This window comes from Haliotis rubra, unplaced genomic scaffold (genome assembly GCF_003918875.1).
Source record: "Haliotis rubra isolate DU_JTF1 unplaced genomic scaffold, ASM391887v1 Scf117, whole genome shotgun sequence".
Taxonomy (NCBI): Eukaryota; Metazoa; Mollusca; class Gastropoda; order Lepetellida; family Haliotidae; genus Haliotis; species Haliotis rubra.
The window spans coordinates 1-19998 of record NW_025765081.1 but is presented as its reverse complement, the minus strand read 5'-3'; the positions used below and the strand labels follow the sequence as shown (position 1 = coordinate 19998).

At 44.4% G+C, this 19998-nt stretch overlaps 1 protein-coding gene across 1 annotated transcript in view; it reads right to left on the bottom strand.

Annotated features, from left to right (window-relative positions):
- Positions 1-19300, bottom strand: part of LOC124257873 — a gene marked incomplete at its 5' end in the record, with an annotated part of 28641 nt that extends 9341 nt beyond the window's left edge. The window contains 5 exons of the mRNA XM_046692009.1: positions 1713-1721; positions 17676-17754; positions 18479-18556; positions 18828-18896; positions 19155-19300. Coding sequence (XP_046547965.1) covers positions 1713-1721; positions 17676-17754; positions 18479-18556; positions 18828-18896; positions 19155-19300 — 381 coding nt within the window. The remainder of the gene's footprint in view (positions 1-1712; positions 1722-17675; positions 17755-18478; positions 18557-18827; positions 18897-19154) is intronic.
- Between the last annotated feature and the right edge of the window lie 698 nt (positions 19301-19998).

Genomic DNA, 19998 nt, shown 5'->3' with positions numbered 1-19998 from the left:
TTTGAACCCACACCCACAGAGTCAGGCAACTGATCGCCAGCACACAGTCAGACGCCTAACCCACTCAGCCACTACGGCTTCTACACTCTACATTGTTTAACCGACAATCCAACTTTCAGATCTGAGCAGTGAAATCCAATTACCAGCAGTGGAAACTACACACTGTTGTTTTCCACTTGCTGAATAATAACAAGGCTTGGTTCATCATCTCGCTAACAAGATGAAAGTGCGCGGGTATCATATGATCTCAGTGATAATTTACTGATGTCATTACACAAACTGGTTCTAAAGAATATGCTCCCTGTGCATCTGGACTTATGTTGGAATTCGATTTTATTAATTTTATTTAACATTTCAGTCAATATTGCTTACATTAATTTTGGCGAAATCATGAGTGATCGACAAATCACAGTTATGTATACTAACCACAAGCAAATTTGTCAATATTTATCCTTGAACTGAACATCAGAATCAGTCGTACCTTAGTGGTATACTTATAAATAATAAATAATTTATACACTGCAACTAAACTACCATGATATTGGAATATATTATTTCGTGATTCAAAATTAGTTTCAGCTACAATATATTCCGCCCACTGTGTCAACCTTCTTTGTGTCATGTTTTTGTGTTTTTAACAGAGTAACTAGTAGATTGGGAGAAAACATGTGTCCAGCTGATTGCTATTTCCAGCTTAGTTTTTGTCTCAAATTTCATACATATATTGACCCTCACTTTCCCCTCTTCCATCGCAGGAACTCACTGAATGGAGTTTTTGTTTATACTGATCTGTGTTTGTATAGTGTTTCGTTTATTGTCTGTGTGTGTTTGTTGTTTAATGCTACTCAACAATATTCCTGCTATATGTGACATACTGTAAACAATCAAACAAGTCTGGACCAGACAACCCAGTGATTGACATGCCTCAATCAAGTCAGCAAGCCTCACCACCCGACAGTCTGCATACGGCACTGTTCCAAATTCATGGCGTGTGCGTGTGTGTGTGTGTGTGTGTGTGTATGTGTGTGTATGTGAATGACCCCCTCCTGCCCAAAAATGTATGTACAAAGTAAGTGGAACACCTCCCCCCCTCAGTAAGCTGGGGACCCCCCAAAAAAAATAAATAAATAAATAAATAAATAAATAAAAAAATGTGTATGTGTACAAAATTGATGACGCCCCCAACCTCCATAGAACAAAATGGGTGATTCCCCCAAACAATCATCATCACCCTCCCTAGCTATAAGTTATGAACTTTCCCTAATCAGGGTTTGATTGGATTTAAACATTTTCATGTAGGAGTAAAATGCAAGCAGAAGGTCAAGATCAAGGTGAAGCACCTTGTCCAGGACGAATTATACACAACAGCTTATACCCCACACATGTTTAGGAAACCAAAGTTTGAACCATTTGTATCTAGGAAACCAAAGTGACATTTTTAAAAAGGATGCTACATACATATTAAATGATGAGGAAACAACTAAAAGCACACCAATACAAATGTACTGTCCACTATAAGGTCAAATCTAATCTCAGTCAAATGATACCCAAACCTTCTGAATAACACCATTTCATTACAACATGTACTCCACCTGTCACACAAAGGCTAATTATAAATAATTGATACTTTTGTACAAAAAACATCAATATAATACGGAAAAAATAACACCAACTTTTAATTAACCCTCTATCATCACAACACTAACTCTCACCTCTCTCTTCTGTATGTCAAGACAAGACACAAGATCATATTAAGTATATATCATGGGCCAGACATTCGCAAGTGGGGCCAAGTGTGGAGCAGTAGACAGAAGAACTGCTATGGCTGTTATTTTTGTTTTACATAATATATGTACAGTAGTAGTATACAGGATAGGAGTGCGGGGATCAGGGGTAATCTAAAGCTTCATTTAATAGATGAAGCCTTTAGTCGGACCCTTCCTATTACCATCTACTACAGTAATCTAAAGCTTCATTTAATAGATGAAGCCTTAGTCGGACCCTTCCATTACCATCTACTTTTCATAAAATAAGACTTTTAGTCGGGGGCTACTATAGCGGACGTTGGTATCTTACCTCTATGTCGTGTTGACAGGAGGTAATACTGTGTCATCTGATGCGATCAATAATTCTTCTCTCACAACCCTCTGCGGGGCCATCTATTAAGTAGTATAAGTTAGGTTAAATTCGGCTTTGATGTCTACCTTATCTATGACACTATGCCATGTTTACCTCACGGTGAAACAGTTTAATGTAAATGCGTCTGTTATATTTTTGGTGTTTTGTAATAAGCTTGCCGGGCTTTTGTACTCCCTGTTCTATGTACTTTTTTCTCATCTTCACTGATAGCAGTACTTTTCACGAGACTTGGACTGAATATCTTGTTTCATTTTGTTATATTTTTGCGAGTTCAGAGGACTAAAGCGAAACCTCCTCCTCCGAGATTTTGTTATCAGTGAGTGCCGTGGAAATAAGATCGGCTTATAGTGTTAAGCTTTGCTTCAGCTAGAACCCCGATCTCATTATGTTTCAATGCCTTCACGATGTAGTCTGCGAGATACAAGCTTAAGCCCTAACCCCAACACCCCTGTCACCCCAGCCGTTATTTGAGCCCCATCACTATAGAGTGCTATTACGATGGTAGCTAACAACCCAACACCTGCCACCCCTAGGCCCATGCTGGCTGCCATAAAGGGTAGTATCGGTCCCGTCCGACGGCATTGAAACTCTATGGTACTTCTTACACAGTGCTTTCCGCTTATCCGCGATCTTGTTCTGGTTAGGCGTTTTACATCACATAATTGCCTCAAAGCGGAACCGATCTCACGGTTCCAGGGTCTTCCCCACTACTTCATCTATGCCTGGATACAATCCCATCCTATAATATATATTACAAAAGATATTTTAATTGGGTTTCATTTAACAGTCGATCAAGCGTGCTTGAGGCTTATAAGGTGTAAATCCTCATGTAGGAAAATAGATGAGAGTTTAATAGGTAACTTTACATCCACACACGATCCCCATAGGAGGGGTTTATTGAGGAGGTTATAGAACCCGTTAGAGGGGTCGTTTGTATGATGATGGTGCAGTAGCGTTCATTAACTTTCTGAGGATTCCAGTGTACTATCACCCCAGGTATGAAGTTGTTGTTCTAGATTATTACTATTAACTCTAGCGATGTAGACTTCTATGATGAGTGTGGAGCCTGGTGGCACAACTGGAATATCAATCGGTGTCTGTAGCATTCATAATTTAACTCACCCCGTGGAATGCTAGTAACATATTGGGTAAAGTCGGTCTTAGTACAATCTTTGTATTTGGTCCGGAGCGAAACACCCGGTAGTACCGCTATTCTTTAATTTCATAGATATACCCATCTTCTTTTTGATGTGATATAAAGGTGAGGCGAGTGTTAAGTTGACTATCCATTTGAGGCTTCTTTAAAATCCGATAACGACACCGCCTATACACATTGCCTTTTGAAGTGCAGGATAATACAAGGTGTCTTCCTCCCTGTAGCTGGTCGAAGATCCTCCGTGTCCCCTAAGTCGATTAATCGTAGTGTTGGGGTGAAATCAAGACATTGCTATATTATTACGATATAATTTCCAACTGGTTTTCTGATAATAATTCAGGGGTGCACTTCACCCCATGGAAGCTGTCGTAAGTGTTGTCGGGTAGGAATATCTTGGTTAGTGATATAGTGTCTTCCCACGGTGGTGGTACACGGTGACACCCTGCAGACTGGTTTTGGAGTCGACACCCACCCGCCGCGTGGCGTAAGCGTTGCAAGCGTGATACTGTTGTTGTTTCCCCACGAGTTTGACCCCCTTCGACGATCTCTACATCATCCAGCGATGGTTCCCTAGGTAGACTTGGATGATCAATGTTGAGTTAAGCGGTGAGTCTCAGGATCCTGACCACGCCTTCGAATTCAGACACCAACCGCAATACCACGTTTTGCATCCCCGCTTTACTTTCGATAGCATGTGAGGCTGCCATACTGGCGAAGTGGGCTGATGACTGCGCTTCGATGATCTCTGAGTCGGGATGTCGAAAGCCCGCGAGCAGGGTTCCGTTGTTCCGACGACTTCTGTTTAGGTGGTTGTCTTTGTTATCCGTAAACCACGTAGGGGAGCCGAGCCTAATATTGAGAAACCAGTCGACTTTAATCCGGTAATAACACCCACTTGTCATCATCGGTGAACTTGGTATATGGTTTGTTTGTTTCGCTGACGGTAGTGCTCAACATCGGTTGATTAAGGCCAGAACAGTTTGCCCTAAGCGATGGGTATATCATCCAGTCATCACCGTGTTGACAAGGGTGTACTTAGTGTTGACTACGGCTCTTGGGAAGGTATCTACTATACTCGGCTTAGGTTGCTAGTACCACGGAAACTTCAGCGTTTGTAAATGCTGTTTTTAAGTTGCAGTACGCTTTACCATCTACTCGAGTGCTCGAACCAGAGCGTGTGTCCCGAGATCGAGGAGATCCCCACATTGGTGCATTTTTTCAACTTCATTCCGGGATGGCATGGCGCTTGGTCATTTTATGCAGCGTTATACGTTAAAGTGAGTATCCTATATTCACCGAGATTATGATTTATATCTAACACCGATATTATCAGCTCCAGGGATGTTGCCCTGGGTTAACCTCTTATATTGCCATCGTTGAAAGCGATTCTCGGTTCTGCGATCGTTGTATTTCTCCGCGCTTTTAACGGCACTGCTCTAAGTATATGGTTGAAGGGTGGCCTCCTTGAATATTGTCCAGTTGTGCTAACCTGGATTTGAGATGAATGCACAGCTCGATGCGGTACTAGGTCGGGGTAACTTCGTAGCCTGTAGGCGGTAGTCGTTGGTTTTATCTCTCTTCAGGCTGTATACCGAAAGTGTCGCCGGTGGTCGACCGAGCCTCAAGGAGTTTCTTCCGTTGTTGATTAACACCACTGTACCGCTTTGAGTCGTTCATCTTGAGTTCGGCTTCCCAATGGTTTGAATACCTTATCGGCTTAGGAGAGGCACACACTGTAGTAACCATCAATTATCTTGTTGCTAAGCGCCATCTACCTCACGAACAGTTTATTGTTGCTAGCTAAGCGTTGATGTTAGTCCATCGTGGTAGGTAGGTGATATCGCACAGTGCTACTTCGGAGTTGACCCGGCGTGTTATCGATGCGGCGTGGTACAGCGAAGCCTCGCCTCCGCTTCGTTATTCCTGGAAGTGTTATGTACATGTTTATATAAACTCATTATATATAATAGTTTTAAAACATGAAGATCGTGGTAAGCTGATGGGTTGTGGGCCTTTCGGCCCAGTTCATAGAGATGTATTCGATAAGTATAAGTTTTCGGTGACTAACGTTAAGACAGTACTGCAGCAGGTTCAACAACCCGATGCAGTTCTGGCAGAATCAACTCAACTTCGCCGTGTGATTGGCGCTACAGCGAGGTGTGGTGTATCCGACACTCGGTGGACCGCTGAGTCAGTCTGTGTTCACGCGTTTCAAAGTGTACTACCACCAGGTCATGTTATCCTCCAAAGAGATCAGCTCCACTCTCACAGGAAAAGGCGTGGAATGCAGTAAACAACCAATACGATATAGGCGGGCCTCTGAGGCGTATTTGCAGTCGAATTGAATCGACACTAAAGCCGGATTGGCGTTTGCGGGGACCGAACCGCAGTTAAGGTATTCCTATGTCGTTCACAACATGCCTCGTGCAAGCCAGCGAGAAGTTGCAAGATTAAGGGATACAAGTCATTATCATCATATCACAATCCAGCGAGTGGGATGACCGTTACATGGCATTCGGACGAGCAGTAAGGATTACCCGAGTTTGGAGAGTTCGAGCAGGGGTGACTGGAAAAAAAATTCATGTTGGAATCGAAGGGTATACTTCCGTACTTAGCGCAATCAGCAGCTTGAATGACTCGAGACTAACGTGTACGCGTGTGGGCACTGTTGCATGCAGCGCCAAAGCGTAAGCGTTCAAATATCCTAGCAAAGGGACTGCTTTCGGCCTTTAGAAACAATTAGTTGTCAGCGTAGAGGATGCTATCAATGCTCCAGATTGATCTCCGAGTGCCATAAAACGCTACCAAGGCGTGTTGGAATACGCCAGGTCGAAGAGTCGACCTCGTGTTCGACGTGGGACTGTACATGGCTCGAGAAGCGATATGCAACTGAGAGTAAAAAAAGTGAGTGGGCTACAACAACGAAATAATTGGAAATAGCCCGCGGCGGACTAAAAAGTTGGCGTCAACCTTTCGATGTCAATCGTCCCCGTCCCCACCACCCACGATCGGGTGAAAGCGGGTATAGTAAGCGCCCACCGGAGCCTAGGGTTCATCATCACACACACCTACAGCCCCAGTCTGCAGCCTCCAATCAGCAGCACATCGATCGTGAAACAGCCATGGTGGTTGGTGGGGTAGCTTTGGGGCTCATTTGGTTAAAAATTCCTTAGCCGCTCGTGCACCAGACCATACACGGGCGACGATGGCTGCCCACAGGTTTTGACTAAGCCATTGGCAGTTTTAGCAAGCTCCAGCAACCACGAGGCGATGCTACCCAGGATGCGGGTAGGGCCCGGCTGACCTTACCAGCCAGTTTTAGCTAGAGTTTCCCGAGTTTTAATCCAGTCTCTGACACCACCACCACCACTTGGTGCGTCGTGGGTGTACCACCACCGCCGGCGAAGCGTCAGTGACACCACCAGGGTAGATATGATGAAGCCCAATGCAGTCAAAATGCTGGCGATGGTGATCCCTTGCTCGGAACAGGATTGGATGCCTATCAGCTAGCCCGTGGTGTCTTGGTGGAGGACTTCGATCAGCGGGTTTTCGACACCACGGCTGACCTGGGATCAGAAGCTGGTCGGAAGGAGGATGCGTTTCTAGCGGGTCTTCTTTTTCATCTTCCAAACTCGTATTAGTTCCTCGATGGTGGCTTTCAGGGACTCCGTCCTCCGATTTCACCGAGTTTTGACCTTTTCATGGCTTATGTGGTAGCCTATATCATCCAGTTTGGCTGTGTTTGTTCCGCGAGATGGCCGTGAATCGGTTTGCATGGCCTTGTCCAGCCCCCGCGAAGTTCGGCGGTACGAATTCGAATCCGGGTAAAGGGTTTGTCATGGTAGGTGGCCAACAGCTTTTCAATGTTATCAGTCATGTCTTGATCGATGTGGCGCCCCTGATGTCTTGCAGATCTTGAAGGGAAGGGCTTTTAGGCGTGCGCCCGTAATCTATGAAGCCTAGTTCATCAGCGGATAAAGTCACCCCCACGGCTTAAACTGCGAGTGTTGATAAAGCAAAGCGGTTCTCTAGATGCGGCTTATTCATAAAGATCGATCTCTGGTGAGCCCTCAATGCATGGCGATGCCCTTGCCATCGACAAAAAACTTGGAATATTCTCCCCACGGCTCTCGTAATTTCTATCCTCTTTAAACCATCGTAAAACCGCTTGTGGCCTGCTTCGAGTTCGTTGCCTTGCGAGATGAGGTTTCATCATCCTCGAATGTTAGGGCACTATCATCCCCACATATCATCCATAGGTATTTCTTCATGATCGCCTTCAGCCATTATTTAGTATTAAAACCCCATATATTTCATTTATATAACAATGTCACGGTGAAAACTAGATCCTTCAGGAGATCGAGAGAGCCACTTCAGGGTGTCAAAGCCCGTAAGGCCAGTCGGGTGACCATCACCAACATCCCAGCAAGATAGACCAGAATCAAACGCTGCTGGTTAGATTTCCAAACCTTAGGCGCCTGAATGGCCCCATTGTACCAGGCACTTCGTCTTCGACCATGCCTAACATCACGCGTGGACCTCCTCGACAACGCATAAACGCTGAAATAGTGCGCGGAACGTAGGTCGGTTTCATTAATAAGAAAACGTAATTCATCAAGATCACCGGTAAACGGTGGTGCTGGTTAAATTTAATGCATACGACGCCTTTCACCGCTGCCAGGACCTCTGGAAAAGCGCTGAGGGAGAAACTGGCTACAATGACGTGTACCAGGGCATCAACAAACCGACCGAGGTCGCCAGATTGGGTACGCCCCTTCACGGCAGACCAGTTATCTAAGATCACGACGGCAAAAGGCCATCGCCGCTGCACGCGGGAACAGGTTCTGCGCACGCTTCGACTTCGAAGCGTTGCTTGATGGAACACGCGCCGCTTTACCAAGCCGCTACGGCGATAGGCTTGAATAATGAAAGCTCACGCTTAACTAATTACAGTAAAAGTAGTGCGTATCGCCCGGAACGAAGCTACGGAAGCCGCTGTTCTTCCATATCTCTGGTTCGGTTTACATGGTCACTAGTCGACCGGAGACTGGCCAGGCAGGTTGAAGCCAGTACCTTTCGGGGAATGTGGCCATCCTGTATGATCGATATACTGAGGTACTCCGATCCATGCGCATGCGGGATAAGAGCCGCCACTGTGTGGAATATCAACCTGAACGTGCGGTAGCGATGCGAAAGAAGGCATCCCTGAGTCACCTCCTCGTGGAGGGATTACGAGCCGCCCGGAGAGGGATACACAGCTGTGAAGTTTTTCAACCCAGAGATCGGAAAAGGTGGAAGTGACCATCGAGGGATGCAATAACCAGCTGCTTCTATTTTCATGGTATGAGGGCGTATCAGCAAAAGGGGATGAGATAAAAAAAGTATGCGAGCAAAACATCCATATATAATAAAGACCTGGACCTATCATCCGTGCAAATCGCGGCGGTAATACTTAACTAACAACAAGTACAGCTTTCGCTGGTTTGGCCATCGCGAACTAATGATGATCTATAAACTGCCACGGTAGCGGTCATTAGAAATAGACACAATGGTAGCTGGAAGGAATTACTATCCACAGATTACCAGAAGGCCCAACCTACCGGGTGTTGAAATTATATCTGTCGTCGTTATGGATGGAATAACTTAATATAGACAATGGGATATCGTGCAAGCCATTGATTGATTGCCCCGCTAATCTACACTTTCGCCATAAGTAATGCTGGGCAGACTGGCTGTGGGAAGACCGCTGCGTGCTGGATGGTGCCGGAGGAAGTACTACGAGGATGTGGTTCGACCACATCAGCATTACCGCGTCCTACCTTGCTACGCTGAATAAAACGGCATTACGGAAAAGTATCTTTTGCCATATCGACCCTGACGCATTACACAGAGTCGATCCGGGCCACGCCTACAGGAATGTTTGAAAGCTTTTTACCATATAGGGAAATTTGTGAAGGGGAGTCGACGTTTGTTCATACTGGACTGACTGCAGAGGCCAATCGCCAGATAACAAAAAGAGAGATATGCTATCGCATTGCCTGGCATTTTCAGGCCTTCCATTAACGCGAAAAGCGTCTAGCGCCTAAAGAACGAGAAGTTCAACTCGGCGTTGAAAGACCTCCGAGTAGCACGCGATGCGTACAGCCTTATTTCAAACGTGCAAGTATTGCGGATTACGCTCGAGAGGTTTGAGAGAGAACGTATGTGATGAGCAAATTAGAGACGGAGAACGGGTGAAGAAACAGCTAGCTGAAACTGTCAACATCGCTAAGCTCGCAGTGCTCAAGACAGACCAACCGAAAAGTAGCCTATAGTGTGTTTTTAGCTTAGCAATGCTTAGCAATGCTTAGTAAATTCTTAGCAATGCTTAGTAAAATGCTTAGCAAAGCTTACAATGCTATAGCATAAAATAATTTCAGCATTTAGTTATAGCCATGACATTTGAAGTATGCAAATAGGTCAGCAACTTAACCTTTATTTCTGCAATGTCGCTTAAACATATCGTATATTGAGTATTGTTAAAACTAAAACTTACTTATCATATTATAGGATGGAGTGTGAGGAGCTAAGTAGAGCAAATCCGTTGGTACCCTAACCACCACAGGTGGATGATGATAGCCAGAGAAACTGGTGGCGCTGGCTGTTGGTGGCAAAGCCAAAAACATTACTTTGGGAGTACACTCGGGATAAAATTCAGCCAAAAATGTCAGCCCGAAGAAATCGAGCAAACTGTACTAAATAATGCAGGCTAAAATTAGGTTCAGAAATGACAAAGACATTATTGTGGGATCGGCTAAGACCCAGATATACACTGGTATTACGTCATCCTTCCCATCCCGTATCGAGCTCGAATTTTAGCCTGTAAGAAGACTTAGAGAAAGACCCCTTTTATCGAACACTTTTGAGCTCTATTATGAAGGCGAGCTGTATCCACAAATATGGTATACAGTTAGCCCGGTGACGGCGTATGCATTATTACGGCAAAGCATTTGTCAATTTGAGAGTGGAAAAATAATAATAATAGTATAGACATGGATGCCGTAATAGAGACTCCCCGGGCGAGGAGAGAGAGACCCTCTCGAGGAGAATCCTCCCACCCCAACTGGAGGGAGATCTCTATTAACTGGAGGTGACCCCTTCACACAGGTGACCAGGCAGAAGAACCGTAAGAGTAGCTGCGGTAAAAACGGTGGTGTAACCAACATAAAATTATCAGGGTGACTCACCCGAGCTACTCTTGTTAGTTGTATGCGCCTTTGCAGCCGCGCTATTCCCCGCGTGGTTATATACCACGACTATGGTGAAGTCACCCGAATTAAAGGTCAACCAAGATATCATGCGCCAAAATATATATTTTATATGCCATACGCATAATGTCTGAGGGGAAAAACGTTAGGTTAACGACGCATGCACCCACGCCAACGCGTGGTCGCCAGTCTACCGTAGGATCGCTTACCGGCTGACCAAAATGGTGCTTAAACAACCTAATTACTGCAAGCTGGGATTTCAACCTACAGGATATGGGTATGCTAACAATGAACCTTTGGTATACATGCATGGCCACAAAAAGACATCCTAGTAAAACAAGGAGATAATACCCGGAAGATACGTATGGAAATAAATATAAGGATGATGGCTCACGATTGCTATGATGGTGCGGTGGTGCGTTAGTGCGGAATGCCCTGGTGCATTTCTCTGGAGATAATTTCCTCCTCTCTAAACTCCAGAGCTTCAATGCCGTGGGCTGGAAATACAGCATGGAGAGGAAGCTGACACGATCTCTTCGCCATTGAGAACTTTACAAATAGCACAGGCGATTCATACAACAACGCTTCCAGCCGGATCGATTACATTAATCTAACAACTCAGGCTGCGGAAAACCATGCCGCTCAAACATTCCAGTAACGGCGTCGACGACGAAGCTTAAAAGATACAATAATTTACTTCATTAACTGGTAAATCCATTGGAGCCACTACAGAAGCCAACACTACCGCTTCAGTACTATACACCATCAAATGGACAAATGGACCCGCGGAACTGACCTTCATAGCGCCTGGGTATAGCGGCTGACTGCTTTGGTTGTGAAGCAATTAGAATTAATACACAATATATAAGTGTATGCTAGACATGTATAGATGTGGAATATATACTTATGGGGAAGACTGAGACCTGTAGTAGGTATCGCGGCACTCATGGGTACTGTTATTCCCACATGGGAAGTCCCAAACTACCGTGGTCTGTGTGTGGTGGCTAGGAGTCCAAAGGACACTATTGTTTATTTATGCAAGCTCACGGAAGCTTAACGTGATCAGACATCACCGTATCTTACGATAAAAAAGGCCTCCATAATAAAAAGAACGGTGGCTACTTCTCAAGATAGACCCCAATTAGAGATTATTATTAATACGATACGTGATATGATATGTCAGGGAACTTGGATCCCAGTGAAGCTATTACAGAATCTCCCAAGTAAAAACATACTCAAAGATAAACTGAACTTCCAGATTTCAGGTAATATTGAAAATGGTGCGGGATTAAAGATGGTGTTTAAGTATGCTCGTCCTTCAGTATGTGTGGGGAAACATCACGACTCAATATCAGATAGATTGTTTTACAAAGTATATCGGAATACCCTGCTAAACTTCAAGGAATACTTATGTCAAACAGTGTGAGCAATTGACTGTAAATACCCATCTAAAAATAGTTCATTGGGGTGGACGGAGAGGATATGCGATTTTTCACTATCATGCCCAATTAGGTATAGCCATTAATTCCCTTAGGTGTTATTATGTACTTAATTATGAATACTATATGATTCATTACGCGACTGAGCGCGTAGAGTAAGTATTTAAGAGGCTGATGCATCGCTGCGTTGATAGGAATATAGATGTATTCCCGATATTAAGCCCCTTAGGGATAGATGATGATAAAATAAAACAGGAACTAGCCAGTCTTGGAAGTATCAAATTTCAAATCATGTAATTAAAATGACACTCAAAAGAACGCGGTGGATGTTACCGAATGCGTTCAGCCTTACTTCCGAGGTGTACAAGAGGTCGACCCAGATAGAGACTATAAACACATCACGATCGATACTAGTTTTTCAGCAGATACAGGAATACCTAGAGCTACACACACTTGGGATCGGGTGGGCTGTAGATAAAATCGATGTATTGTCTATCTGTATTGCATGGCTAACTCGATGCCGTTCAAAGCGTGGTCATACCTAGACTTACCTCCCTACTATAAGAAAAACAGGCCATAGTAAGCGATTAAGAATAGAGAGGAAACGATTGCTTGAGATTAGCTATCAGATCAGCTTTGTTTCCAGCTGACACTAATTCGAGCAGGCCTTCTAGTTATCCCCAAGACCCGATGGACTCAACTGGATGGCATGGTATAGATGAACCAACCCCATATCCCAGATCACTAAAGTGTAGAAAAACAGAATAATCTAGCTATAAATGTCTTTGGACACTTAAGGCGACACAACAATAATACACAGGCTCAGCTCGTTGGTAGGGGAAGCGTGTTATCAATATATTTATGATCCAGCCAGGTGAAAAGTATCACTACCGTGGATCAAACATTTCCAGTCGGTTGTTGTAATGATCATTCCGAAATACAAGTGGGAAAAACACTTTTGTATCACGATGTCTGCGCGGTTTCAGCCCGAGCTGATTTATTAGAATCCACCAGGAGTATTGTCAAGGTGTAGGACAGAGCAATATCACGCATCGATATGCCCGAGGAAGGACAATATCCTAAAATTCTACAACCACGTTCGCAAATGTCTGTTCCTTATATCATATCACGACTTTGAAGCCTTGGTCAAAACCAATTAAGGTTGTTGGGGATACTCCCACAGGTGAAGCCTTCACATACAAAACACAAGAGCATGAAGCATGTGGATTTGGATACATAGTCAGTCACGTTGTGAAGCCCGGTGAAGCAGAAATCCCGTAGTATACAGAAGGGTCTAGACAGCTGTTGAAAGGTTTCTAAAGTTTGAAGGAAGGAAGAAGAAATTATTAGGAAAAGTTGCATAGAATGCGGCTCCTATGCTGCGATGACCGAGCCGACAAGGTTAGCTCACTCCCATAGCATTAACTGTCGCGTGTGTGACTCACCACTGAACGGTGATTGATTTGAGATCACTGTCACATAACCGTATTAAGTATATAGCTACCGCTCATAGCGTGAGTGTAACCTCAAGCTTAGAATCAACCCTAAGACAATAAACATTCCGTTGTCTCACAACTTGAGAGGGTACGACGACTCTCACTTAATCATGCAGGCCATCGCTGAAAATCGATGGTAATATAGCGATGCATTCCCAACAACATGGAGAAATATCTCTCTCTTTCAGCTTAGACGGACTTAGGTTCATTGACTTCGTGTCAATTTCTATTGTCGTCATTAGCCAGCCCTGATCAAAGCCAACGATACCTTCCCTATCACCGATCGATACACAGGCAGCCGGAGACTAGATCTCTGCTTATGAGGAAGGAGTGTGTATCCCTATGAGTACATGGATAGTTGGACTAAGTTAGCCCCGAGACCAGACTACCTCCCATCATCGAGAATTTTACAGCAATCTGACAGACTACGGAAATATCCGAAGGCGATTACTTAAATGCGCTATTAATGTATGGAATAAACTTGGTTGTAAAACCTGGGTGACTATCCACGATCTGTACTTGAAGATGGATGTACTACTATTAGCCGGCGTGTTTGAGACATTTAGGAGGACATGTATCAAGCAGTATAAACTAGATCCAGCATGGTATTACACCAGCCCAGGTTTGTCGTGGGATGCCTTGCTTAAAAGACCCGGAGTTAAGTTGGAATTGCTTACTGATTATGACATGCACCTGTTCATCGAGAAAGGCTTGCGAGGTGGGATCTCCATGGTAACCAAGCGATGCAGCTAAAGCAAATAATCAATGCGTGAATGGTTCACCCGACCCTAGCAAGCCAACCAATCACATTCTCTATCTCGACGCATAAATAACCTATGCGGATGGGCTATGAGTCAGTATCTACCCACAGGGGATTCAAATGGGCGTCACATGAGGTCGATGTTATGAGCATCAGCGGATTGAATAAAGGTTATATCCCTCGAAGTGAGACTTGGAGTATCCCAAGGCGTTACACCGTCACACAACAGTTACCCCCTAGCTTCCGAGCGATATGAGGGTTGAAACCCGAACTGGATGTCTGAATACCAACATAACTTGTTAGATAGGCGGGTGGCGGGCGTTGAAAACTTCGTGGCCTAACTTAATGAATAAGACCAAATGCATAGTTCACTATCGCAACCTGCAGCTGTACCTGTCGTTGGGTATGAAACTGACCAAAATACACAGAGTGCTCGTGTTCGATCAAGAGCCCCTGGATGGAGCCTTACATCAGAATGAACCACGGACCCGCGAAGCTGGCCACCAGTGACTTTGAGAAAAACTTGTATAAGCTCATGAACAACTTCGGTATTACGGTAAGGCGATGGAGAACCTGAGGAAAGCGGCGTGATCGTGAAGCTGGTTCGGTCGAATGAGGAGGAAAAACTCAGGAAGCTGATCGCTAACCCTGCATTCAACCGTAGTAAGATATTCGATAGCGACCTGCAGCTTGCCATACACATGAAGAAAAGTCACATAATATTAAACCGACCTGTTTACGTTGGGATGAGCATCCTTGATTTATCCAAACACCTGATGTATGACTTTTTTATTACAACGAGCTTAAGAAACGAATGCGGCGACAGGTGTGAAGTGCTGTACACTGACCGCGGATTCCCTGCTGATGGAGATTGAACCCGGGCGATTAATGCGAGGACATGAAAAACACCTCGATTTATGCGACACCAGCGACTACCCCAAGGACCATGCCATACACAGCACGGTGAATAAAAAGGTCCTAGGTAAGATGAAGGACGAGTGTGCTGGCATCGCCCATAGCTGAGTACATAGGGTTGAGGCCTAAGATGTACTCTATACTGAAGGCTGATAATGGTGAGATCCGGAAGCTAAGGGTGTTAAGAAGCATGCGTGGTGAAACAACACATCAAACACACCAGATTCAAGGAAGCCCTGTTCAAGACCCGTACCTTTAAACATAAAATGAACACACTTAGAAGTGATGGGCATAGGATATACGGGCTGACTATAAATAAAAACATCATTATCACCTATGGACACTAAGCGTTGGATAGCCATTGATGGGATAAACAAATGCAGCGATACGGGCATGAGAAAATTGAACCAAGAACATAGATATAAATAAATGGTGACATGTCACGGAACCAGAGAAAGTTTGAGGCTATTTACTACAGCCAGCGTGGGTACTGGAAAGGAGCTAAGCTGTAGATAAGCTGGCTAAAATGCGAGTACCCCGGAGGAAGCCAAAGCGTGGCTTGAAAAACAAGCCCTGTGGCAGATCTATTTGCCACCACCACGCTATGTGCCTAGAAGGAAGTTTGGTATTAATGTACCTAATAGCGTTCACCAAAGCAGACCTGCTGTTCCTACCTCACGACAGGGTGAGACGTGAAAACCTACAAATATGCTCTGACTATCGTGGATGTAGCCAGCCGGTATAAGGAAGCTGAACCATTGACCCGCGAAAGATTCTGCCCAGGTAGCTCAAGCCATGGAACGCATATACAAGCGCAGTCCGTTGACATGGCCATCAGAGCTCAAGTTGACTGGGCGGGAGTTCATGGGTGCCGTGTCACAACTGCTAGCCAAACCACGATACAAAAGGTCAGGCGTGAATGCGGCTGGAGCCCATCGCAGCCAAGCCATAGTTGAGGAGATTCAATAGGACTTTGGCTGAGCGTTTATTGGGTATCAGTATCGCGAGGAGATGGCTGCCCCAGGGAAGCGATCGACTGAATGGGTAATGAGGTTACCTAAAGGTGGTGTCGGTAATCAACCATGAAGTCACTCGTCTCACGGTAAAAGCCGGCAGGCGCTATAAAATTAAAATCGATAGCAGCAGAGCCGGCCGCTCGCTGCGTGGGAAGGAGAAACAGATACCAGATAGAATTTCGTGAGGGTACCTATACCAGCCGGGGAACACGAAGGGGATAGCCGTGGCGAGCCACAGATCCGATATGGTCAGTCAAAACTTACAACATAGATAAAGTTGATATGAAAGCAGACGAACCTACCTTGTATTTCTTGAGGGATGGCCCGGCAGAGGATTTGTAAGAGAAGAATTATTAATCATACCGTATGACACAATGCTACCTCCCGTCAACCACGACATAGAGTTAAGATACCAACGTCCGCTATAGTAAGCGTCCCGACTAAAGTCTTATTTTATGAAAAAGTAGATGGTAATGGGAAGGGTCCGACTAAGGCTTCATCTATTAAATGAAGCTTTAGATTACTGTAGTAGATGGTAATAGGAAGGGTCCGACTAAGGCTTCATCTATTAAATGAAGCTTTAGATTACCCCTGATCCCGTACCCTATCCTGTATACTACTACAGTTTCCTGATCTTGCTATAATATTCGCGAAATCCAGCTTCAGGTCAATGCTGCAATTTTCTTCAACATCCATTGGTATGGATGGGCTGACAACCTATTAACCAGAGTGAAAGGGATCTGATTCCGGGTGACAACTGGCAGTTAAGCAAAGAGACACAACTCTACAAGCAGCACCTTCAAGGACTGAGTCCCTGTGTCCATCATAATGTGAGGTTTGACCCCTTAATGCTGACATAATTATTTTAGACAATAATGTATCGGTATGAAAAATGCATTACATGACTTCCATATACTAACCAACATGGTTTATAATTACATTTTAACAGTTATATGTTTACAATTTTCATTGTTTTAATATATAAATGACTGTCAAGGATTGGTCCAAGTCATTCCACGGTGGACCTGCACACATTCAGTGAGTGAGTATGGTTTTCGCGCTTTTATTAATACTGACTGACTGAGTTTAGTTTTACGCCGCTTTTAGCAATATTCCAGCAATATCACGGTAGGGGGACACCAGAAATGGGCTTAACACATTGTACCCATGTGGGGAATCGAACCGGGTCTTAATGGCGAAGCCAACGCTTTAACCACTAGGCTACCCACGCCCCCTTTATTAATACTCCAGCAATATCATGGTATGATAAGCCAACACTTTAACTACTGGGCTACCCACGCTCCAAATGGAAAAAGCTTGATGTTTACCTGTCCAAATGAAGTAACCAATACTGAACTGTTTTCTGGATATTTATACCCATTAAATGAAATCTGGTCAGATTAAATCATTATATTGTCCAAGCCATAAATGACATCATTTGGAGGCACTAGATGAGCTTATACCTGCATTAACAGTTTCTGTGTAAATGTTTTCCAGCTGAACCCACCTGAGCTGTGACCGTCATCTGGTGCCAGGTTCTGGCCCTCTCCAGGTAGTCCTGGAAGTCTTCATCCAGGTTAGACTTGCTGAAACAGGAAGCACTTATCATCAGTTATCTCCCTTTAACATGATCCCCATCATTCATGGTCTCATTATCAGTTTAAGTGAGTGAGTGAGTTTAGTTTTACACCGCAATATTCCAGCTATATGGCGGTCTGTAAATAATCGAGTCTGGACCAGGCAATCCAGTGATCAACAACATGACCACCGATCTGGGAAATTGGGAACCCGATGACATGTGTCAACCAAGCCAGCGAGCCTGACCACCCGATCCGTTAAGTAGCCTCTTACGACAAGCATGGGTTACTGAAGATCAATATTCTAACCCGGATCTTCACCGGGTATCATCAGTTTAAACTAAAACTATGATCATTATGAGGGAGTGGGTGAATATTAAATTATACAGTCAGAAATATTCCAGGCTGAAAATCATCTAATCTGGGCCTGGCAAAACTAGTGCAAAGGTCCACTCTATCTGGTTCATGACACCTATTTTTTGCAGTAATACAATGTTACTGCCAGACCCTAATTGGGCCACATGGTGGAACTGTTCTATCCTCACAACCGCGATACCACTACTATTTGTAATGATCAAATTAATTTTATGATTTAATGTTTGCACAGTTTAGCACACTTCTCAGTTAAGTGTAACTATGGTTATTCTGCCCACACATGCAACCATTATCGCCCCCTACAGAAGACAAGTCAGTGAAGTGGCGTCTCTCTCTCTCCTCCCCGGTGTTGCTGTACCTGCGAGCCAGCTTCATCTTTTGCACCATCTCTTCCTCCGGCTCCGCGGTGCTGTGCCACGGCGTGCTCATACGCCAGCTGAAAATATTGGTCAACATATCGGTCAAATATCACCAAGTCCACCGCACAGTAGAAGCAGTATCAATGGAATTATTCACAACTTTCAGCATTCAGAATTTAAGAATATATTCATAAATAGTCTCCATGGTTAAAACACAATACAAAATATATCATTCGGTCATATTCCATGCCAAGTATTTGACATTTAATCAGTCAAATGTAACATCTTATAACACTGGAACCTCTGCCTACAGATCCACCTATATGTAACAAGGCAGCATGGCCTCACCTGGTTTCTGGGCAGGATGAGTGGCGTGAGTGATGGCAGCTTGATGTGGTCCATGCCGCTGTACTGGTTCTGGAAAGACACAAACATACATCATACAATCCTATCACTTATTGTCTACTGGTCTTACATGGAATGGCAATCAGCTGTCACTGACAATAATTATCTTCACAGATAAAATGACTGAGTTATAACCAGGTAGATTAGGTCCCCATGAATGGCCAAAGGTCCCAAGTGCTACATGCTTGCTGTGTTTGTCCAGCTTTTATTCGAAGGACCAGGTGACCATCCAAGAAAGATGAGGTCTATTCTGTACGAAGGTACCTATACCTTTGTGGTGTCTGTGCAGTACCTACCCTGTCTGCCGGGCTGGGGGATCGACCTAGGAGGTTGACATCCAGGCGGTACAGTAACACCTGGCTCTTGTGACAGCTGACAGCCAACAACAGCTGCAGCAGGGCCAAATCAACAGCTGCCTGGGGACAAGAGAGTGATCATCAATGTAAACAAGGTAAAGGACAAGATTCACCTTTACTCCAGTTTAGTACCTCTCTCCATCAACAAACTCTGTATTGGAGGTCATATCAGTTGAACTGTGAGCAAACATGCCAAAACCTAGCCTAAAGAAAATATCTTCTTGGTTTTCATTCAGAACTGCCAGTTCATCTTCTATATGCAAAAATCATGATCTTGATGATCCCTCAAACTGTGTGGAAGGGTTTGATACATGGCTTGACCCTAACGTGCAGCCCTAAGTAAACTTAGGCTCAGTATTATTCGTTACACTGCTATACTGAGACTAACAAAACCTAGTAGAAGGTCCTGTCAGCTAACCTTTGAGCGACCTATGACTGTCAATCAAATGAGAGATGGCGAACCGGATTTAACCAATCGACAAGCGGCTACTGTTTTAGGACTTACAAAATTCCCGGTCACTGACACTGATCTCTCAACAAACGAAAATCCGCATAAAACACAGATATTTGACCTGCAGTAGGTATATATACTCTTAGGGCTAATATTTCCCCAAGCTGACATCCTTGAATATTGGCGAAAACAATCTTTTCAGCAACTGTTTACTCACTGTTGTGGCGTGCTCCATGTGCATCACTTTCGGAAATCGATCAGACGCAAAAAGCTATCCGAGCAATGCGTAACCGGAAATCAAGTACCC